Genomic DNA, 24,986 nt, shown 5'->3' with positions numbered 1-24,986 from the left:
TTGTGCTGATGCTAAGCATTCCATTCGGGGTCCTCTGATGGTCAAAGTGTGGACTCTTACTTTTCTAGATGGTCAGAAATAAAAATGCCTACAAATCCTCCCATATTCTGTACATCACATCATAAGTGGCAAATGCTTTCTCCTGTAATATGATTTGCTTTGTTCTGCGAAACAGTCATGCTGTTTTCTCTAACAGTTTGATTAGCCTCTCTGAGGATTAGAATATGTTCAAACAGCCTCTCTGTGCCTTTCCTTTCCATATTGTACTCATTCACACGCGGACATAGAGATAGTAATATGGTGACTTGGATACAGTCAGTGCGATGTCCTTCATTCGCGTCCTTATTCCGGCTGCACGGCACCGATCCTTCATCTCTCATGCACGTCCTGTCCTTGCTTCTCAGTGCAGCCACTTCTCCATTTTATAGTGTGCCTATTGGTACGTCTGCATGCGAGAGCTGCAGTGTGCGTGGGCGTACGTGTGCAGAGGACAGGCGAGGGGAGCCCAAATGAAGCAACTGGAATTTCCTGCCAATTTTTCTGAATTTCTTGAATTCGTGAGTCAACTGGAAGTCGGTGTTGTCAGCGATGATAATTCTTCCTTTTTAAGAGTAACAAAAAATACATGAAAGCTTCATATCAACGTGGCACTGTTTCTGGCTAATTTGGGGACAAAATAACAAATGGTAGATGTAGCACTAGCAAGGCTGAAAACACCTCCACATACAGAGGAATAGGGACTTATCTGCCCATGCTTTTCCTGTAGGTTGGAAAAATGTGTTTTAGCCCCGATTCAGCTCGTCATCTGGTTTAAAAGGAACGTACAACTGTGCATTTCCAAATGACAGCTACTGTCTGACTGTCATCATTCGGCCTTTTCATTTCTCGGACTAAGTCAGTTCTGTCAGGTTAATGCATTCTTCATTTAGATGGAAAAGAGATGACCACTGCGCCTCACGCAGATCTGCTCGGTCACAATTCTTGTATGAGAGTGAAATTACAGAGAGGAATTGCTATTCAATTGCAGCATTTTACTGTATTTTTATGGGGCTTTATTGTGCCTGTGGGCTTTTTCCACTTCCTTCAGTACAGTCTGCAAACTTACTAAGCCCAAAGTCAACAATAGGAAGAAGGGAAATGATTCTCTCTTAACAGAAAACAATGCTTCTTGTATGAAATACCTTGTTTACAATCCAGCCTTTTATTCCCTTTCTTGTAAACACCGCCATGTTACACCTGTGCTTACAAGACATCCAACAGCTAGTTTCACACATTCAAAAACAAAAGGTGAACAAGTTGCTTAAGAGCATGCCGTTTGTATTTTCTGAGTAGAGCGTAAGTAATAGCTCATATCTAGGATATACATCTACGTAACGGGTCTTTTCACCATGCAAACAAAACAAGACGCAGGACTAAAACACAGCTTCAGATATAAGGTGAAGAAATGTCTGCAGCGACGCACTGCATTCACGTGTAGAATTCTAATATCAAGTTTAAAGCTGCCGTCGGCAGGTTTTCAAAATTCCGAGTCTAAAGTCGGAAAATTCGAACTGATACAACTTTCAGGTCCCTCCCCCTCTGTGGACGAGGTTGTGCACGTTAGTTCACACCAGTGTGCGCGCACACAAGCTGGGGCAGACTCACGCTCAGCATGGAAGACGTGGTTGGTGACTGTTCTGCTCAGATAATAGATAAATAATAAACCTAACGTGATTGGTTAAAAACAGCCGGGAGCGCTCGATTTTTGCGAGCACGATTACAGGCTTCAGAGGGAGCTACAGAATTCGGGATTTCTCCTAAACAGCCTATTTAATATTCTCCTTTCAGAATCCCATGACAGTTCAAGCTAATATGACTAAAAAAAAAGTTGCCGACAGCAGCTTTAAGGAAAGTCGCTCCCTTTGGTGCAAGTCTCATACGCGCTCCCATTTCCTCCTCATTTTCCACTCCAACTCCATCAGCTGACTGAGGGCTCTCACTTTTTCAATCAAACTGATCCAATTTTGCCACAACCCAGCAAATCATTCTGCTTCTGTCACATTCAGGCAGCTTCGTCCTCTGCCATTTCAGTGTCATTTCTAGTTCTCAGAGGAAGCTTCATCCATTAGCCTCTCCACCGACCTCACCTTCCACTGCCTTACTGCTCTTGAATCGTTCAATAAGGTAAATCCCTGTTCAAAACGTTACAATGTCAAGATGTGGTCTAAATCCCGAAAGGCTTTAGTATTAAATTATCTCGACAGCTCTCTCATTTTAAAGCTAGGGGACGGTGGAGAGAAGAACGACAGGACAGAGTTTATGAACACAATGACAGAGTAAAAAAAAATCCAATAATCATATGATTCTAGGTTAAGTCCTTAAGTGAGCTTTGTTTCTCCTTTTCTTCTGACTCAGAGCAGACAAGCTGACCGAAACCACGCCATGGCATAACTAAGAATAAAAAGCTGGGAGCAAAGGAGTGACAAAGGTTGGAAGCGGGATATGGGTGTGGATGTTTTTGACCTGCGGGCCTGTCTGCAGTCAGGAACCTCTAAGTGCACACGTCTGCATTCAGTCAAGCCTCTCAGTTATCTATGGACTTACTTTAAGTTTCCTTTTTGCACGACAAAAGACTTCAGTGTTTTTCTGAAAAGAAAGATGTGGTTAGGACAAGCACATCTGCTTTTAATGTGTTGCAATAAGCTCCATTTAACAGGAGGTGATGCTCAGTTCAGGAGTTTTTTTTAACCTGCTTAAATACGATCATAGAAGTCAAACTTTTTTAACCACATAGCCTACACTCGTCTTCCTTCATTTTCCTTTGAGACGCTTTAAGCGTCCTCGTTATCCTAACACAGTCAATGCACACGTTAGATAAGTGTGTCATTTCAGTCAGACCTGCAGGAATTTTGGAAGCACTTTTTTGGCACTGAAGAAAGAGAAAATGTGTTTTTATCTGTTCTAGAAGGCAGAGCTGGGCTGTGTTTTTTTATTTGCCACAGTACAAGATGGTAGAAATCTGATGCCGTCAGAACCCTTTCACTGTGATCTGCAAAGGTGTCAGGGTGCAGTCGCAAACTGCTCCAGTGTACTCACGGTGCAGGCTGAAGGAGATGTTGATGATTTTTTCTTCTGTGAAGCTCTTCAGGTTGGGGATCAAGGCACATTTGAGGTGTGTGGATGAGGGGGAGTCTCCCACGTGAATCCAGCAGACGGTTTCCTTGGCATATATGAAGTCCATGGCTGTGGTTTGCTTGGTGCTGGTAGACAACAGACTGTGGACTGTGGTGCCGCTCAGGGAGGTGGCTTGGATGTTCTGGGAATTGGCAATCAGCAGGACAGGCAGACGGTCTACTGGCACTAGAAAAACAACGGGGACGAAAACGGTGAGTGCGAGAAGACCAACGGAATGGAACACTCATCCGGTGCCGCTTCTGTCTGACGCTGCTCACCATTTTTGGCTTTGCAGGAGCGGTTGTCTGGCTGGGACAAGTAGCCCTCCACACAGGAACAGGTGTAGGAGCCCTCGGTGTTAGCGCAGGTCTGACTGCAGGTGCCATAAACGCTGCACTCGTCAAAGTCTAAAACCACAGACAGTCGCTCAGTCACAACACACATTTCAGGTTCCAAACGGAAGGTCAAACATAAAGAATAAAATAAGACCATCAAAAACACACACTGGTTTATAAACTTTTCTTAAGATATCAAATCCCTGCTGCATCGCATGAAGGCTGAATATACTGCATAATAAAGGCATAATATCATGCCGGTTTGTTGCTAGAATAACCACTATACAAGTCTCTCGTCTATTAGTAATCTTTAAAACAGGCTTTTGCAGGAAATGCTCCGCACTCTCATCCCCCCTCAAGTACACGCTGTGCTCTTGTAGAGCGTTTCAAAAACCTGAGTAAACACTGAAGCAGCTTTGGTGCACACATACACACAAAAAAAGCACCTTTGTGAACATCCAGAGGTATTCTTATTTGGACATTGCTGGCTGTTTTACACTTCATGCGGCAATGAAAAAATAAATATACACAAACGCGATTTTTTTTTTTTCTCCCATTGTCACACGATGATTGTGTACTTGCAGCACATGCTGCACCTCAGGGAGCACTGAGGAACTGTGGGTGGCCCGTGGCTTCCAGAAACTCACCTTTGCACGTCTTTCCATCTGGGCCAATCTCATAACCACCCTTACAGTAACAAGCAGGCCCCGCCGGGGTAACCGCACAGTCCTCCTGACAGCCTGTGAGCGAGCAGTTGGATATGTACACTGGAGGGGAAACACAAGAGGGCAGGGGGAGAGAAGACAGTGATATTTGGGTGAGTGCAAGCAACAAAGGCAGCTTTTTAATGTTTGTTCCTTGTTACTAACAATGCGACTGCCTGAAAGAACCTCATGAGTGGTTCTAATGAGGGCAGGGTTGTGCTAGTTATGTAATAACATTTTCAAATTGTCGCTATTAACCCCCAGATCGCAGTGGGGTCATAACAGAGAGCGTACACCAGTCAATATCATACATGTATCAATCACATGTGCTGCTGAAGCTGCTGATGAACACGTTTCGTTTCAAGCTCAGAAGGTGTAAAACAGATCTACTGCCCTGCCTCCACCAGCCAGTAAAATTGCAGTTTACATCAAATGTTTGACCAGACAATGCGATCTATATAATATATTAAGGGACGAGTCTGTGTTGAATCAGTAATCGCTCAAGATTTGTCTCACATCTGCAGCATCTGATCAAATGTGACATGCGGGTTGCAATTTTCCTCTTCTGTTCCTCAGCTAACGGCGTTGCACAGTGGCCAGAGAAGAATATCATAATGTCAAAGTAAAGTCGAAACTTTGACCTTTTTGGATCCAAAATGTCATCACTTCATCGTGCTTTGGGCTGTGGCCAAAAATGTGTTGTGTGTGAGGTCACTCCGACTTTGACATTCGATCACCAAAATCTAATCAGTTCATCCTCGACTCCAAAGCGAACGTTAGCCCCAGATTCCCTCGAGGCTATCAACAGATTTTGCTCTCACGAGAACGTGGCAAAAAGATAACAATGGCTCCGGCCATGGCCGTCGCCAGCGCAAAAGCCTCATAATCACATTCGACTCGGTCATCAGCTAGATGATGTAACCAAGATGTGACAAGAGATGTGATTTAAACCGTCTCTGGATAAAATGTGTCTGGATGTGTCCCTGAAAAAAGATTTTTTTTTAAAGACACACAAACAAAAAAAACTGTCTCACAGAGCGATAAGTTCAGAAATGAAAACCTCCCCGATGCTGTGCCATTTTGCAAAATATATGGTTATAATATGTTAAATAAATGGTTCCGCCGGGATTCCACAGTTTTTGAATGCTTACAAACAAGCAAATGACGTATTTCTTTAAAGTGAAGGTAAATGGCAGGTTTATTTAGACTCGGAGTAGTTTGTTTAAAATGTATTTTCTGTTTGAGTCAACTGGCCCAAAGCAAAATGCCTTAAAATGAAACTGAACAAAACCCACAACCAATCATCTTTAGGCTTCTGCAAACCTGGTCCGTATTTTTCACTGCAGTTGAAAAATTCTACACGACGTCACAATACGTGAATCGTATTCAAAAACTGACCCTGAAGCTTAGAAACACAAGCTACTCTCTGCTTTTCTCACATAAGTCAAATGTCTTTGAGAGTTGTGCGACCCCTCAGAGCCACTGTGCAAACCAAACCATCCAAAATGGCATCTGACAAACTGAAGCTTCTTCCTGAGCATTACAGGACGTAAAGTACAACATTACAAAAGGAGAGGTGCGTTAAAAGACGTTGGTCTGTCATTTAGTCCTTTTTTAACATGGTTAAAAGATGTATGATTCAGGACGCATTTATTCCACGCGTTGAGCTGCTTCCCATTACTTGAACACCAACTGTAAGATCTTAACTTGATTGTGTTCAGACTGTAGCATGAGCCTGTTCACGACTTCATTTATCAGACTTCCGGGCACACGCTCTCTCGCTGAAGCACACCACTAAAGTTGAAATCTTTCAATGTATTGGGGACAAATTCCAATGGGAGAAAAAAAAAGAGCACTCTGCAAGAGCAAATTAAATAGGAGTTCTCATACTTGTCTGGTTCACTGGGTAAGTGATAAGAGAAGTGTCAAAAAATGGAATTGAAGTCCAAAGAGAAAAACAATTAAAGTAAGGTGATGTTTAAGACTAAGAGCTCCTGGACATATTCAGCTCTTCTCCATACTTTACAATTAAAAGTCACCAAAACGCAGCAACCCTTCAAGCCTTTAAGTGATATCAAAGTGTGTTTCTACTTCGAAAAGAAATACATAATAAATCAAAAGCCTGTGATTAGAGGGCAAGATACAAAATACATCAACAAATCCATACCCCATTACTAACTCCACACACACTGTCAAAGAAGGGTGGACCCTAGCCGCACCTTCCAGTCAGCTGACCAACTCCATAATGGAATCTCCGAAGAGTTTCAACAGTGCACAGCACATCCTGTGAACCACAAATCAAGAGATCGTGAGTCATAGTCAAACGGACACAGTAATGTCAAACCAGCTCGCGATCTATCAGTCACAAGTGATTCATCTTGCCCAGAAACACTGGCAGACTGTTCCCACTGACAAAGCACCACAGGAAAGAGGAGCAGGATCAAAAAGTGTCCTCCTCACGGCGCTACACTTTCAGGATATAAATTCCGCACTTCTGGAGGTGTTCTGTGCATGGTAAAGTTTTGCACTGCTGCCAAACTAACTTTCCTAAATCAATAATATAAAAAAAAAAAAGTTAATATTGAACCTGAAAGTTCCAAAGGAGCAATGAGTGCTGAGCATGAGCGGAGCTAAACCACACACATCAGCAGATTTTTTTTTTTCTTATAGTGCTGTTATCTAAGACTCCTTTTACACTCTTTCTGAGCAATTTCAGTTTAGTTACACTATATAACCACTCCCCTGCCATTCTCTATACAATTTACTGAGTACACAAGTCTTCCCCCCGCACTCCAGAGGCCTGCTGGGACAACCACAGGACAAATTAAAGACATGCCCGGAATTTTCCAAAACAAGTCTCAGCATCGAACGATGAAGTATTTAGAAAGCCGACAATGTAAACAACCTACCGTGACACATAACACAGAGTATTTATTCTAGAGCGACGAACACAAGATGATCTATTTTAGTTCACAAAGCGAAATGTTTCTATCGGCCAGATGTCCGATGCCTCGATAACTTAGCACTTGGAAAAACAAAAGATGTCACAAGAAGATTTGCCTGTTTCAGTCCACATACACATACACACACTCGCACAAACACACACAAGCGATTAAAAAACTTGCAAGTCATAGCCCCAAAACAAAAATAAATATATTGGTCAGCCTTGTGGACTCTGCATGTTTTTCCTCTAAGAGCTGACGCATCCTCAAATGTGCGGAGCTCTGTTCCTGTGAGGTGGGACACACGCAGAAACACACACACCCATGCTGTACAGAGGTCTATCCAGCCTGAGAGAGCATGAAAATTTCATGTGCATGTCCATGTATCTTCAGTAAATATTTCATTGCAGCTTTTTTTTTTATTTTTAAACCAAAGATGCAGTGGGGGAATGAGAAATTAGGTTGAGGAAAAAAAGGGAGATGACCACCCCAGTTGAGCAAAAGCATGTCATGACTGAGGGAGGGAGAAAGTGGTTATAGCAGAGACGTTGGGCGTTTGATTCTGAAAATTAATAATCAGAAACTTGACATGAATAATCAGAGTGCAGGTTGGGGATGAGAAAAGTGAAGTGGAATACAAACGTATCAAAACAAAAACCCACCATTTTCTATCAGTCGAGATTATTCGAGAGTGATGCACACTCCAGGGTCATGACACAAATAAGTACACTGTATCAAATCTAAAAGTGTTACGTATCAGGACATGATTTAAAACCTTATCAGGTCTTCAAATTAGGCGAGTGTAACCTCAGCTGAGCAGCAACGCATGACATACTACGCCGTTTCACCATTTATCTAAGAACAACCGAGCCAAACTGAGGAGGCAGTGTGAAAACTAAGTATACCCTTACTGCTTCCATAGAGATTGTGAAGTAAACACCACACATCCGTTGGTTTAAACTGCCGACTGTGTTCCTGCATGCTCCGAGCGTGTATTTCGTATGTACACAGCCTAAATTCCATCGTCAGAGTAGTGTTTCTGTACTCAAATTGTAGGCTGAAAGTCCATTTCTATTCTTCATAACCAAATGTACCGATCCACTGTAAGTTTATTGAGTTTTAAGAAAACAAATCTTGATTGTCCGTTTGGCGAGTCATAAAACCTACTGCATGTGACTGTAAATATAAACACACACGCTGGATGTATTTGGAAGTATAGTAATTAATCTGTAATCAAAATAAATCAGCCACAAAAGTGGGATGGATTTTGCGGGCTTCAAATGTTGGCACGATACCAGCCTGTCAATTAAAAGATCTCAGCAGCAAAATTTGAATTCTGCTTGTAAAGTCCCATCTTCTCTATGTCTCTCTCTTCTCCACCACAATTGACCATTCTTGTCAAACAAAACGGAGTTTCCGTTTGTTACTGAGCAACTATGGTAGCAGGCAAACATAATGGGAGAGCAATCCTTACACTATGACTCTCCAGTCCCACCATGCAACATGTACATCTTTCACATATCTGTTGATCCTGCTTAGTGGCATGCTCTGCTATCCCGGCTCTTCTTTACCTACATACAAATCTGTTTTTTGCCTTGTTCTGCCTCGCATCAGTCCCATGTGAAAAAGCCTATTGAGTCGACCGTGAACCTTGTGGGGCCATCTGAACCAACGGCTGAGCTTTAGCTGAAACTGGGTCATGAAACCGGACGATTCCAAGCTCAACTGTACATCTACGACAGAATGGCTGAAAAAAAAAAAAAAAAAAAAGAAAAGGATTCCGGTGCAGCAGTGATCCAGTCAAAGTCCAGACCTCAGTCTGACTTAAATGCTATGGCAGGACATTAAGAGATCCGTGCATGAACAAATGCCTGCAAACCTCAATGAACTGCAGCAACATCGTGAAGAAAAGTGATCCAGAATTCCTCCATAACAACCTAAGAGACTGATAACGCAGTACAGAAAGTTAGTGCTTCTGGTTCCCGCGACTGAATCTTGGAGTGCACTTCACTTTGGCTCTTTTTATTTTTAGATGAATTATGACAAAGCGTAATACCTCACGTGCTGTTGCTAATCTAAGGTTGCATTTACCTCATTTTAAAACCTGGTTTGGATCAGATTTTGAATGTCCTGTTTTTCGGAGCCTTAGAATATATATATACATATATATATACATATACATATACACATATATATATATATATATATATATATATATATATATATATCCTGCATATTGGTTTGGTCCAACCTCTCAACTTCTCTGCTTGTTAACCTTTGACAGACACGATTCCTCACAGAGGGAGCCCTCGTGCTGACCAACATCTTTACCCTTTCCCTCCACAGCTGAATGATTTTTATCAATGTCTTTTTCACAACTACATTCTCTTTCTTCCCATGGCGACCAGCTCGGTCAGCACATCCTTTCTAAAAGGATATTGCATTTGTTAGACTCATCGGAAACTTTTTCCTAGTTTTGAGTTTCAAAATAACTACTTCTGCAATTCAAATGAGATGACTAAACGGCTCCGTGTGGTTTTGAATGCACCGGAACTTAAATGGATTATGATCCACATACGGCGTCGTTGGTTGGGAGAAGAAAATAGCAAACACAGCTGCCTAAAAACCCTGCAATATATATATCATTATATACATATAATATAGATGTGGTAGATCAGCATGCAACTAGGACTTCACTGATGCTTTATAATGTGCATATTTCAGGGGTGAGAACTGTACAATAAGCAGGCAACAAAACTAAACTAAAAGAAGAAAAACAAGCACAAAGAACAGTGTTGTTACCCTGCAAAGTCTTTTACAATTAAACTGCAAATTTCAAGAACTGCTAATACAGTGAAGATGTGCATGGGGATACCTCTGCAGTGTGGGCCCTCATCCCAGCCATCAGTACAGTCTGAAACCCCGTTGCACAGTTTGCTCATGTGGATGCACAACTCCGTTCCTCCACACTGGTACTCATTGGGTGGGCAGCGTGAGACGGTGCTGTGTGGACCTGAGGAAAGACAAATAGGTAATTAAGGACAAGGTGAGATATTTGGTTGCATTTACTGTGGCATTTCCACTGAAGGTTTTTCCTTGCTTTAAGCTGTAATAATTCATTAGTAAAAAAAAAAAAAAAAAAAAAAAAAAAAAAAAAAAAAATCAACAGGCCAGTTGTATTAAGGCACTCGCATTTTCTAAAGAAACAGGTCACATGAAAATAATTTGCTTAGTATTTTGGTGCTGTTTAGTTTCCCCTACCTTCTTATCAACTAAAACATTGACGTGCTAATTTACACGTTCTGTTTCAATCAAATTAAAGACTACAGAACCAGGATAATCAAACAAATCATAATGTATAAGGCCATGTATAATTCTGGCTGTGGCTGTTACATTTAAATAATCTATGTTACAGAGAGGTTATTAAGACAACCTAGACCAAGAAAAAAGAAAAGAACCAAACCCTGCCAACTAAAGGCATTGTTTTTTATATTGGTTTTTTTTTTTAATTAGGCCTCAGTGTGTTGCATCCCAGAGAGGATACCAGAATTCTTCAGCATTACGTTACCTGCAATATGCTCCTCTGCATGTACCTCGCTGCAATAATTTATTTCTGGAGCCATGAAGATTGACGCAGTCTAAAAACACCACGTGTCCCTGATTCCGCAAGAATAATTATCGTAATAATGTTTATATCTGTAGGATCTTCTTTTGTCCCTTTCATCCTGTTTGTCTCGCCCACAAATTGTTCAGTGAAGCAGACAAACTTTAAAATCTACCTTCATACAACACCGTCCACCCTTAAGGTCAACCAGCAGATGATGGACTTTCAGACAAACCTGGGTTTTTGTCACATTTGTCAGACTGCAGCAAACCAAAAGACTTGTTTTTTTGGGGGGGATTTTTTTTTGCCATCTCCTCCGCGCAGCACATATTTATTTACACACTATCCATTCTTTGTTAGCTGTGGATAGCACCACTGTTTAAACCCACTGGGTTTCGAAACAGACCATCACACTGTACATCCAGACACGAGACGGGATGAGAGCAGACGGTTTTGCTTTATACGTTAGTAATGAGGCCATGTGTATGTGGATATGAACCAGGAATGCTGTGCTTTGTAGTGATTAATGTCAGCATAGCCCGAGCTGTGATCACTTCACATTTTTCAGAACTAATCTACGACAGAAGTCTGATGTCATCGTCTCAATTTTGCAGCATCGTGGACAGGCAAGGATTTCTGTTTTTTTTAGATTTTATTTACAAAACACAGTCGCTGCTGAGTGACATGCGGCCTCTGCGGGTGCAATGAAATGAGTGAGCAACAGCTGGGGGGAAAAAAAACGCCAAAAAGGAATATTTGATCTCAGAAACCATTTAAAACTGACTTGAATGTTTTCATTCACACAAGCGACATCAGATCCTTCCATTAGATAATCTGTCAGGTCGAGAGAAAGGAACCGCAGGAGTCCATGCAGCCCTGCCTGGACCACCTGTGCCTCCTCTCAGCGATAAGACAAATTGAGCGGTTGAACCAATTCCCTCTCCATGCGCTAATCTCCCTGCTCTCAGTTTCTCATTTCCCAGAGTTTTGTGTGTCTCTGCCACCTCCTGCCTTCCTTGAATGGTGAGAGAAGGAGTAACGGTTTTGCACGAGCGTTGAAAGACGGGGTTGCCTCACATCTAAGGATGATAGAAATACAGAGAGACCCTCACTGAGAGGCACGGGGGCTTTTTCCTAAGTGTTTGGTGTGCTGAAATGAACGGTTCAAGTGAAAAGTGAAAAGTCACATTTTCGATATGTTTATCTTGATGTAGGCAAAATGACTCATATTAGAGGGTTTGTTTTTTAGCCAATTAACCCGTTCAAGGTGAGTTCGGAAATGTTCTGGGACCGTTTTGATCCCGCAATACCCATCAAAGAAAGAGGACATGTTGCAAAGTCAGTTTTTGTTCGGACAGCCTTAATCTGAGCTGCACGTTGTCAGCAAGAGCCAGGGGAAAAAAACATCTCACAAAAGAAACTCTTCTTCTGTCAGGTTCTGTCCTTCTGCTACAGTACAACTGCCGTCATGTTTCACCGACCTGGCCCGTTTGCATCGAGCATATCCTTCAATAAAAAGGCATGCTAATTAGGCCCGAGCAGCTAAGCGCTGCGAAGGCCTATTGTATCTGTAGGATTTCACTATTATTATTATTCCGGCTTCTTTTTCTTTTCCGCACGGAATCGCAAATGGGGACGCCTGAACGTATTCGAAAACTCACCAAACTTTACCCAAAATTGTCCCCCGCGTGAAATCAAAGGTTTTTAATGGAGTCGAAAGTGGGCGTCGCCGAACTGCTCTATAGCGCCACCTAACGTGAGATAGCCCGAACCGTACGTCGTAGAGATCTGAAACTCGGTATGTATGTAGATCGCCTCACATCAAGAACAAAAGTCTCTTGGAGGTATGCTCTAAAGCGTACAAGGAGGCGGCCATCTTGGGTCAAAGGGCAAAATTTGGCCATTTTTCATATTTACACACCTCGCAGGAAAATTTTCACGCCCCAGGGATTTTGAGCTACGGACTTCATTTTTGGTCAGTATGCAGTTAAGGGATGGGGGAACAAAAGTTATCAGAAGACTTGAGTTTTTGAGCATGTTTAGGGGGCTTGGCCAAGCGGCGAACTTAGCGTACTCGCCAGTGTAAACGAAACGCTATATCTTTCACCTAAAAAGTTTAATCTGCACCAAACTTGGTATGAGTCATCCATGTTGGATGCATGTCAATCCTATGTGGTCATATGCTGACGTCATCTAAGCCCCGCCTCCTCAGAACAGGAAGTCACTTTTTTTACTTGGAAAGCTCCATTTCTGGCCCCCTTCACCTAATCAACATGATCTTGTGTCAGAATACACATAACAAGTTGGTCTAACTTGCTTTAAAGCACCAAAAGTTTTCAGTTGAAGGCGTGGCTATGGCTGCTTGGTGAAGTCAGACATCACGCCGTTACCATACGTTTGGCTCTAAATTCTACAGTTTTGAGCCAAGATGCACCAAACTCACTGGGATCGATCCTAATCCGCCCCCCAACAGGTGTGCAGTCCAATATTTGATGGGCGTGGCCTAATGCCTCCACAGCGCCACCTAGAAACTCTAAAAACATCAGCCCCAAGCCATGCTTTCACCGACAATCATGAAACTCAGCACACCTGTGCGTCTTGTCAGGACCTACAAAATAGTGTGGGCGTGGCAGAATGGCACATTCCAATCCCTCGCCGTTTGCATACGTTCGGCTCTAAATCTCACACGCATCATCCGATTTGCACCAAACTAGATATGAATGACCTTTGTTAACCTCTAAAGAGCCCAATAGGATTATATTGGAGTGTGACTCCACTGCGCCCCCTAGATCATTTAAACAGCTATATCTCCTTGAGACATTATCCGATCTGCACCGTGTTTTTTGTGCATCATTACGGAGGAGTGCTTCACACGTTGGCGTGGTACATTTGTGACGTCGCTAAACCCCGCCCCCACAAAACAGGAAGTGACGGTAACTCCTGTCTGGAAGTTGAGGTATCGCTCCAACTTTGAACACGTGCCACTGGTGTCGTACTGACGTGGACTTAAGACGATTTGGGAGATTCGTCGCACTCTCCGCCCGGTTGACGGGCGCGGGAGACGCGTGACGGCTTCTTTGACCACGTCGGGGCGGCGGTGCCAGCGGTCAGGCGGTCGCAAGGCCGGAGCTGCGCTTGGCTGCGAGGGCCGTTATCACTGCTTGCAGTTCTTGTTCGCTTTGTTCCCTTCTTTTTATCCTGCTTGCCACTCTGTTTGCCATTTCTTGTGCCTTCACCCTTCTCAGCCTCATCAGTCTCTCCTGCTCGCCAACTGAACAGGCAGAACCACGAGGCAGACATCCAAAGAGTCATCGTGGCAGCTAAAGGGGGCCGACGAAGAAAACTAGCAGGAACTATAAACACACCATTATCCTTGCTTAGACTAGCCAAATGACTACCTTCTCTGCATCTGCAGCGTTGCAAACATTCATCCCAGAGGCACAACACCAACAATAAGCACGCCAGCGTACTGGCACGTCGCCCTGGTATAGAAGCATCTGCTGAAAGAGGACTCAGGGAGGAGTTCTGGGAAAGAAAACATGATCGCCTTGGATGAGTAGGAGTTCGGCCAAAACTGTTTTAATTTCTAACACACTAAATCTATGCAACGTTAACCGGGCATAGAGGTGAGTATACAGCTAAAATGCTGTGCAAAGCACAGAGGGATTTTCTCCTCAGTGACCCTATTACTCAACTCTTTTTCTTGGATGAAGTTTCTTGCCTTGTGACTCTGACTAGACTTTCATCCTCAACCCAATGACTCAGCACACCCTTCGTTCAAACGGTCCACGTATGCCCACGCCTTTGTTGGGCAACTTCTGTCGCCATACTCCGAGGCAACAATTCACGGCATTAGACTCAGCAGATATTCTGCAGCATTCTGTAGCCATCAAATCAACAAAGTCGGCGTTACGTTAATCACAGCTCAGAGCCAAATCCAGAGATGCCTTTATGTCTCCCACACATGTTGATTTTAATTGCATGTTTGCATTTGATGTGTTGTACAACAGTGGGAATTTTCTTTGACATAATGGGAACACCCCCCCCCCACACACCCCCAATCCCCCAATCCCCGAATCCCCCAAAAGAGTTTGACGAGGAAAGCAATCCCCATCTCCTCTCTGTGAGCTAACTGTGGAGCTAAAGCCAGGGAGGATTTAGTTTGGCATAAATACTTGAACTGAAGAGTAGTTAATCTCAATCTCTTCAGAGTTAAACTGTTGATTCATCAGTACTTCGGAAGCTCCCACTTTGTCTACATTTTGGATTATTAGGTTTGATAAAGGATTATGTGGGGTTTTTTTACAGCAAGTTAAATATTCATTGGTGACCAGTGGCCTGCCAACCAGGCAAAGTCATGTTTAATTTATCAGGACATAAAAAAGAATCATCTGACCTTTGCCAGGGCTTCATACTAGATACATTCAACTTCAGATGAAGAACAACAGATGACATATTACACCAATCTATTATTCATTTAACAAAAACCAAGCCAAAATGAAGAAGCAGCGTGTGAAAACTAAGCACACCCCATGATTCAGTAGCTTGTAGAACCACCTTCAGCAGTAGCAAACTGAAGTAATCACTTTGTGTATGACATTATCAGTCTCTCACATCATTGTGGAGGAATTCTGGCTCACTCTTCTGCAGACCATTGCTTCCGGTCATTGCGTTATCCGCTTATGCACAGCTCGACATTAACTGGGTCATTGCAGAAGCTTGATTCTTTTCTGTTCTTTCAGCCACTCTCTCGTAGATATGCGGGAGAGCTTTGGGCTATTAGTCTGTTGTAAGACACAATATCAGATTAACTTTAGCTGTCAGACAGATGGCAACACATTTGACCCGAAACGACTTTGGTACACGGAGGGGTATAATGACTACAGGGTGTCCTGGTCCTGGGGCTGCAAACATGCCCATATCATCAGTCTTCCACCACCATGTTTCACAAATGGTATGAGGTGCTTGAGATGAGGATATGCTGTGTTTAGTTTGTGCATTAGGGTCAAACATCTGCACTTTGTTGTTCTGTCTAAAGGAGATTGTTCCTTAAGTCTCGTTCAGGTCTCTGTAATTGTACGTCATTAACTTTAACACTTAACATGCTAACTAAGGCCCGTAGAGTCTGAGATGTAGCTCTTGGGTTTGGGTTTGGGTTTGACGTTGGGGTGAGCTTGCTCCGACTCCTGGGAAGATGGCAGTGTCTACTTTCTCTCTGTAGAATGATGGACTCCAAATAGTTTGGAAATTGGCTTTATAAACCCTCTCAGATTGATGAGCACCAACAATTGCTTCTGTAACATCATTGCTGATGTCTTTCCTCCCTGGCATTGTATTCACACACCTACCTGAATGGTCCTGATAAGAAAACTGGTCACACACTTCTTTATTCATTTTGGCTTAGTTTTTGTTAAGTAAAGAATGACGCAAAGTATTAAGTTGTGTGCTGATGTTCATCTGAGGCTCTAGTTACCTAATTTCAAGACCTGTCAAGAAGCAGAGGATTGTTTTGAATGTCCTGATAGATAAAACCTTAAACTGAGAGAGGGTACATATAATTTTTCACTGTAAATTTAACTCTGGCTTGACAGCAATGGAAAATTGTTCATTTGTTTATTTGTTGCATATTTCCATCACCAAAAACGCAGATACAGATGCAATACGATGCACAAAGTTTTCCCCTTAGCTTGATCTTTTTTCTAATGAATTCCATGTCTCCACAGCTTATCTTTCTCTGTGGAAACTGTTGGCTGTCCTTTTTCCTTTTCACTACTCTTTTTCCTTCTTTGTATCCTCCCAAGATTTGTCCTCCAACATCTGTGGATCCATTTACAGTCAGTGTATAAATGGGAGGTCAGTGTGTGGAAAATGAACACAATATGTAGGGAAAAAAGAAAAACCTGGAAATGACCGAAAAAAAAAAAAAAAAAAAGCAGAGAGGAGCCACAGAAGACCATGTGGAACTCCTCATTTGCGGGAGGTGGACAGAGCCCCACAAGGCTTCATTCTTGTGTTAGCTGGCAAGAGGGACAGGAGAGGCAGTGGAAAAAAAGGCATTGCTAATTTGAATTAAACAGGGTATTTCATTCAACATTCCTCTACTCCAAGCGAGCCAGGTTAGCAGGCACAAACTTTTATTCTCTGAAAAGTTGCTATTCACTCGGTTTCTAAAAGCAGCTCATTAAAGCATAGCTTCGGCCGCTGTAGTTCATTTAAGGCATCCAAGGAGAGGGAAAATTATCTTCATGCCTCTATCGCTGACCCACACAAGGTATCCTTGTGATGGTGCCACTGTTTGAAAACTGGAGCTGGAGATTTGACTCTGGAAAGCCAGAGATTGTTCCAAGGCTTCATTTCCATTCTGAGAGCGTCACAGGGACGTCAGAAGACACTGGGACAGATTACCACCCTTCCGTGTGTGTCTGACCGAGCAAAATTTCAGCCTTCAAATCTAAACCTGCCACTGCAATAACAGGATTGAGATAGCCACGTATTTTCACATCTTTTATTCCTACCAGCAGAAACGTTATAAGTCGTGATTAGAGCCAAACAAAGCCATTCTTCAAGCACCTATCAAAACAAGATTGAGGCAACGCAGGATTTCATAAACCCTGTACGAATAGTCTTTAAGCCGCAACACACAGAGGTAGATCACATGCTCTTTTTCCAGTCCAAGGCAAATGAGGTCAGAAGGGGTGGAGGTAGTGTGATGTGGGGGGGATAAAGAACTAAGGCCATTGTTTGGATCACACAAATCGGCTGTTACCCCCTACAAAGCGGGCTGAGCCACGGTGTTGTAAGCATCGCCGTGAACAAAGCCTGATCTGATCTGTGGAACGGCCACGTGGGGTAACAGCAAGGGCCACAGGGCACCAGCCTGCAAAGTGACGAAAGGGCAACAGGCACCTTCTAATTAAGAGCCGTTTTGGGATTATCATATTAAGATACAGACGTGTGACAAATTAAAGAGGGAAAACAGCTTCAGGTGTTTAGGTGAAGTGTTGTTCAACACGTGCCGCCAGAACAGCTCCTATGTGGCTAAGCACTTGCATTCATTAGTATTCATTAAGCTTGTAAAACTCTTAACTGGAGGCATTAAATGCCGTTCTTTAAAAAGATTTTAACCTCAACTGTGTTTTTTTTGGTATGATTGTGGAATGGATGGCTAAACGCTTCTGCCAAAAAGCTAAGATTGGGGTTCTGTTGGGTTGCTTTCTGGTGATTGTGAAGGCCACAGGGTGATTAACATCATGTTCTATGCTTTTGTTGATGGCCCTTTTCTCTATGGGGACGGGTGTAAGGAGTATATCTGGATCCTCTCCCAATCTTCTTACCCTTAGGATTTTTGGAGTTTTTTTTTTTCTTCGCTTCAAAATTTCCTCACAGCTGTTCCTCTTAAAACGTGTCTCCTCATCTCCATATCCTCTCAGGTAGTAGAAACGGGCCCAGCAGACTAAGATGGAGTCGAGGCCTGGATCGGGCCGTGGGGATATTCCATTCGCTAGTTCATGCCTTCCATCCTAATGCGGGTCAACACAATACTTATTCAACCAATAATAAACACACAAACTCATAAGATGCTGCCAGAGCAAAACATAAAGGGGTTTTCATGTGAGCCAGAATGAGGCCAACTGCGCAGAACAATGAGGCTGCCCACTGCCTACAATATGATCTTAATAAACTACAGAGGCTTCAGTATATGAAACTATAGCACAGATAAATATACACTCACCTTCAGTGTGTGCATATTAAACAGATGCTACCCCAAAATCCTTCCTTCCCATGTGAAAACACTCATGTCAAAACTGCACTTTAAGCTGGATTTGTTATAACCAACATGTCAATTAATTAACATGTTGATGAAATAATAAATAATAAACTTCCCGAATAATGTTGCATGGGCTAAAAAAATGCATTCTAATGCAACATGTGATGCTCTTGGCCCACATGACACAATCTTGGACGAGGCATCCCCTGACCTCCCCCTCTCGCCTGCCCTGCCATTTAAAAAAAAAAAAAAAAACAACTAGGACACAGCACCAAAAACAAGACGCAACAACATCGCTGCCTCGCCGAGTCTAAGTGAGGACGGGGGGGGGGCTTCAGCAGGAGCACTCCGATGTTGCCACTCGACGCACCCCGTCATAAATATCACTGGCAGCTGAGTGGGCACAGCGATCAGCTAGAGAGCTGAGGGGAACAATGCCTGCTCCTCACCGCTGTTCATTTCTGACAGCTATGCTATAAACACTCTGCAGGTGAAAAACAACATGTCGACCTGCCACTCAAACATAACCTGCGGGTGCCTCACAGATGATACAGCTATCCCGACAGCCAACAGCAATGGCAATGTTTTCACACAATTCTACCGTGTAAATGTTGTTTATTCCAACCATCGCTGGCTTTAACCCTGGTAGCAGACTGTGTGCCCTCACTGCACTTTGGAATAGATGGTTGGATCTTTGGCTCTGTGCTCAATCCTTCCCTTTCAAGATATCAACAACACATTTTCATTCCTTCGTGGGGGGGCTCCCGGGAGACCTGGCAGGTTGACAAGCAAAGCAGGAAGGCTAAATCCAGCCTCTCGCAAATACAACAAACCGAGTCTTCTCAAAATACACAAGCGCCCGTGCTCATTGGGGCCGGAGCGGCCACTGAGCAAACAGCTTTATCTAAAGAGTGCCTGGCAAGATTCATACAGCAAAACAGCAGCAGATATCCCTACGACGGTGGTTAGGAAGGAGGAAACGTATAGGGTAAACACATACAAAAGAAATCAGCGGGGAATTTTGGGGAAAATTGGATTATACTTACCCACCCACCCCAAAACACACACATACACATAGAGCAAAACAGACATGCTGTCCCTGCCTCTTTTTCTTCAACACTGCCTCAGTGCTGAACAAAAATAAGCCTTTCTTACTGGATGAGGTTCTTACATCACAACTCTAGTCCTGAGATTGAACACAGTCATTACTCGATGCACTCGTGTCTTACTTTTGCACAGTGGAATTAACTTAAACTGCTTATGAAGACCAGACAGAGGGAAAGGCACTGCGGCTCCAGAATGCCGGTATATCTAAAAAGGTATTTCAAGTCCGTTTTGCCTCAGACTTCTTCAGGCTAAAGACACACCTCACATATCAACCACCGAGTCCCACTCCACACTGTGAATTTGTTACATAGAACATTAGAAAACTAATTCAAATGACAGAGGACTAATTATCGCAAATACAAACAGCTTCAGAGAGGCCCACGTGGGTCAGACGAGAGGATGAGAGCAATCGTTATGGTAAGAGCTGAGAAATCAGAGGAGAGCGGCGCCGGAGACGAGCCGGATGTTCAATAATGCATCTCGCTCACAGGATGCAGTCGTTTATCACCGCAAGTAATCAGATGCAGGTGTTCAGCCAACAGAGTGAGAGACGAGCTACAATTCAAAGCCAGATGTTCAGCATCTGCTCGTCTCTACTTTGGAGATGCCGATTCTCTTAGCATTATTACTGCCATGTTCTTCTTTTGTTGTCCTAGAACTGTTCCTGCCTACCCTTAGGGGTGCCTCTGGCCTGACCCACCTGCCTCTGTGGAGAGCCCTGCTGAAATTACAAAACGGTCTTTTTAAAATTCAAATCCAACACGCTTTTCTTGGCTGAACACAGCCCACACTCCCTCGTCCTGCTTCAGGGACCAGCTTTTGACCTCCCCACTGCCCAGCCTCTCATCTATATAAAAAAAAAAAAAAAAAAAAAAGCCAACTGGTAGCTTGTGAATCACTGTTTTCAGTTTTCCAGCAAAATCAGGTTTTAGAAGTCACAACAGTGCAAAAGTCCCAAAATGTTCCTGAAAGAGCAAAGTCAGACTCATCAAGACTTATATTTTATCTCCCCACAGATACACGCCACCAAACCCCTTCTAGTGGCACATAAGAGGTGATTGAGAGATTTTGCTGTAGTATGAGTCGATGTATTGTTTTGGTGATATATGTATGTTCTTTTGGAATGAAGCTCAACTATTTGACACAAGTTTAACAAGTTATTTGACAAGTCAAATAAATCAACATGAAAAATAAAGCAGAAATATCAGTTTATGTCACATTCTGTACATTAATTATCACCTAAAGTTATTTTTTATCCATTCTAGTTGCATATCAATTATTCCTTGTGTATGTTTTTGTATATATTTCTCACCATGGCAGTTTCAGTCATCCATATGACACACCAAATGCCCTCATTAGATAATCAAAGGTGACCAACACGAAGCTAAAAAAGCGAGTAAATAACCCCTCTATAGCATTCAGAAGTTTATCATCATCTAATGATCATTGAAAACGATCTCTGATTAGAAAGACAGAGAGTCTAAAAATAAAAAGCCATACTGTATACCCAGACGAGCATTTTGTTGCATTTTGCTCTTTGGGTATGGTCAGTGTGATCCAGCATCGCGGCGTACAAAGAACGGCATTGTGGGGGTTACACAGCAGGGCAAAGCAGCTGCACTGGACAGTGGCTGACTTCACTGGCAATGGCCAGCACCCCGACAAAGGCCACTGTGAAGGCCCATCTACATGAGTGAATAAATAAACAACACTCATGCATCTGTCAACCGAAGGCATCTGAAAACGGCCCTGGACAAAGAGCGCATTCATCGCAACAATTAACTGTGATTCTACGTACATTGTTGGTGTCCAGTCGGGGGCACGTGTCCACAAAATGCTTTTTAATGACAAGAGTGCCTTTAGGTTTTTTTACGTCAGTCATGATTTCTCAAGCAGCCGCTTCTGCGCAAACATGAGCCAGCGGGTTTGAATTGCAAATTTGGTCAACGGGACTTGTACTGGTGAAAAAGAAAAAGAAAAAAAGAAAAAGAAAAGAAACAGAAAGAAAGAAAGAAAGAAAGAAAGAAAGAAAGAAAGAAAGAAAGAAAGAAAGAAAGAAAGAAAGAAAGAAAGGAACAATTGACTGACCCAGTGCAACAGAGAGGCTCATCCGTCACAGAGGAAAAAGCTGCAGCTCTGATAATATTTGCTCATACTTGTATCAGGTCATTGTTGTTTTGTTTTTTTTATCTTCTCATGAGATTTGTTGACAAACTGAAAACAATAGCATATAAGTAGACTTATCTTTTCATTTCAACAGAACACTTATTCAAAAATACAAAAAAACACTTTTCAAACCCCTTTTATAGGGGACCGTAACCCTTCAGCAAAAAAAAACAAAAAAAACACCTCAATTACAACAAAGCTTAGAAAGGGGCTGACAGCAGTTTTGTTTCTGTGATTCACTTCTTGGGTTTTCCACAGTGACGCTGTGAAAGTCAAGTCCCTCCACAGCATTCCAAATAAAACCGCTCTGATCTCGATACTCTTGTTTTTGCATATTTTCATAGCAGTAGCTGTTCCTGCAATATTTGCCGTCTTTCCTGAACTGAGTGCGATGGCAGTGCAAGTAAGCAAGGACGAACTCAAAACCTTGTTCTAGTCTTTAAACTATTAGCAATAGTCAAAGAAAAAGTCTTTTGGATTCTTTATTAATGATGTAAAATGTCAAAAAAGTGCCAATAACGATACCTTTAACGTAACAGTGTTTGACACCCGGTTTATTTGTACATTACTAATAACCATTAGTCCGGACGTATTTTTGTCAGAATGGCAGAGCCTCCCTTGCTGTAGCCCCTTAAAGCAACACTATGTAACATTTGTACCTTAAAATAACAGCTTGAAAAAAAATTGTGCGGCTAGAATGAGTTTTAATATTACGATTGGCCTGTCTCCTATGCCCTTCGGGGGTCTGAGTTGGAAAAACTGCGCTATGTAACTTTGCTGGACCGGCCCGGGAGCTGAGAGGAAGTACTTCGACTTGCTTTCTGGCACACCTACCGCAAAAACAAATAGACCCCTCTCACGCTCCCAGGTACATTTGATTACTCTTACCTTCTCGGTCGACATAGCTTGCACCTTCTGACTCCTCGCCGGTTCGTCAACAAACGTGAAACGTGAAAGCGAAAGGGTGTTGTATTTACGACAGTGTAACCGTACATTACCTCCAAGCCTGTAGGGGGAGCTCCATAATGGGCTTTTTGAGAAGTTACATTGTATTGCTTTAAAGAAGCCACTGACTGTGGGACCAGCAATTTTGCGGAGCCCCCGAAGTGTGGAGCCTCATTTAGATAAGGCACTGGCACCACGTCAGTGGAAAAGACGCTGTAGGGATGCAGGAGGGGGTTGGCTCACAGATGAAACGGGCTGAGTGGAGCAGGTAGTGAAAAACAGCAGGTTTCTCCATTGCGCCAGGCAAGTCTCTAACGACTTCCAGACCTTCTCATGCGTCTAGACTGCAGTTACAGATCTCTATCATAGCCTACATGCTGCTCTGGTCAACCCCTCAAAAACACACATGTACACGCACACACTCTAACCCCCCCCATGCCCTCCCAGAGGCCTCTGTCCTCTCAGAAAGATACAAGCACTTTAGCCTCCAAAGCTGACCAGAAAGACACTGCTGCTTTTATCCCCTCCGCGCGCGCGGGGGGGGGGGGGGGGGGGGGAGATTCCACCTCAAAGCATCTCGACTCTAATGAAGACTTTGAAGAGATGGCCGTCTTTTTTTAGTACCCTCTGTTGAGTTTTGTGTCATGACTGCGTCCTCTGTGGCTCTGAATGCAACAGGAAGTAACATCGATCAAGACAAGACAAACTTGGTCAATCTCCTAATTGGGCATGACAGAACTGTTTAATGGCAGCATGACTTCTCTAACTTGCTGACAAAACATGGCTTGTATGCTCTGTTCTGTCTGCGGTTGGCTAAATGAATTCAATAACCCTCTCAGTCCCAGTCTGTTAGCTGACAGTTGTTATTTGACTGCACATGAAGGGATCAAACCCTTTAGCAGTGCATTAGGTACCGGAAAAAAAAATCTATTTCAAAATCTTCACCTATAGGTCTCAGGTGAAATCCGTGCTTTAAAAGGGCTCCTTTTGCCACAACAACATCTTCAGCACAGACGAGATTTTAAATATTCCAAGAATAAGTTCACATTGCTTAGAGATGGATAAAATCAAGGTTTTGCATAACGCTGCATTTTATGGCAATTTAGTCTAAATGCTCCCTGCCTTAACACGACTCAGACGAACCCCTTATTCGCATCGGTGAAGATACGCAGAAAGAACCTTTATTCCACAGAATTCGCACACATTTCCCACTGAGTCTGTGCAGTAAAGGTTCTGAAACATACACTATGGATAGGGCTGGGTATCACCGCCAAGTTCCTGGATCGATTCGATTTCGATTCTTAGGGCTTTAAATCGATTAATCACGATTCGATTCGATTCGATTCGATCCGAATCGGTTCCATCTGCTTCTCTTGGCGCCAGGATTTAACCTCAAAATGTTGCATTTTGACATCAATATTTCAAAGGGCTGTGGCTTGACAGTGTTAACAGATTGTTACATTATATTAGTAACACCTGAAGCCACCCAGTGGAAAGAAGTATTAGCAAGATTTTACACTATATTCAACGTGACAGCCTACTTAATTAAATACATTTGTAGGAGCCATTTTAGTCTCACCTATAGGTAGGTTTTAGTGTAGTTTTAGATTTAGCCACTTGGGGGAGCACTTCTTTTATGGTAGCTAACTTAGTTCTAGGTATAATTACAGGTGCCCAGAATTAGTGGGTTGATGACTGCTTGGACTGGGGAACACATGGTTCTTACCGTAGCCGTGTGCATTGGAACCAGTAACTTCATGAAAAAAATCATTCATGAAAAAAAAAAAAAAAAAAAAAAAAAAAAAAAAAAAAAAAAATCGATCTCATGCCCTACAAATCGATTATGCAAATTTTAAATGAAATCGATCCAAAATCGATTTAATCGATTTTTTTACCCAGCCCTAACTATGGACCGTCCAAAGTTATAACAATTCTGACAAAGATACAGAAGAAAACCCAAATCAGTCTACAAACGGCACGGCCGATTCTGTGTCCGTGTTATAAACGATAGCATGTCTACTGGACATTCATACAATGCAGCATCATTGCTTAATCTGCAGATTTAAACATTACAACTCAGAGTACTGGTATCACATGAATGGGATCATTAAAATTTTTACCCTGTTCACCCATTTGTTAAAGGATTTGTTTCGAGGTGAATAATGACTATTGGAATCCATGTAGAGTTCAGCCTTTAGTAAGTGAGTAATTATAGCCTTAAAACAACATATTATAAGGAATCTAATCCTTTTTTTTTTTTTT

At 42.7% G+C, this 24,986-nt stretch overlaps 1 protein-coding gene across 4 annotated transcripts in view; it reads right to left on the bottom strand.

Moving 5' to 3' along the window:
* LOC142377085 (low-density lipoprotein receptor-related protein 1-like) overlaps positions 1-24,986 on the bottom strand; it is a 97,145-nt gene that overhangs the window by 56,558 nt on the left and 15,601 nt on the right. For all 4 annotated transcript variants that reach the window (XM_075460847.1, XM_075460848.1, XM_075460850.1 and 1 more), the window contains exons 3-6: positions 10,010-10,147; positions 4,136-4,255; positions 3,432-3,560; positions 3,076-3,339 (exon numbers count right to left, since the gene is read on the bottom strand). In XM_075460847.1, coding sequence (XP_075316962.1) covers positions 3,076-3,339; positions 3,432-3,560; positions 4,136-4,255; positions 10,010-10,147 — 651 coding nt within the window. The remainder of the gene's footprint in view (positions 1-3,075; positions 3,340-3,431; positions 3,561-4,135; positions 4,256-10,009; positions 10,148-24,986) is intronic.

The sequence above is a fragment of the Odontesthes bonariensis genome, chromosome 3 (genome assembly GCF_027942865.1).
Source record: "Odontesthes bonariensis isolate fOdoBon6 chromosome 3, fOdoBon6.hap1, whole genome shotgun sequence".
NCBI lineage: Eukaryota > Metazoa > Chordata > Actinopteri > Atheriniformes > Atherinopsidae > Odontesthes > Odontesthes bonariensis.
This window is presented reverse-complemented; position numbering and strand designations above follow the sequence as displayed.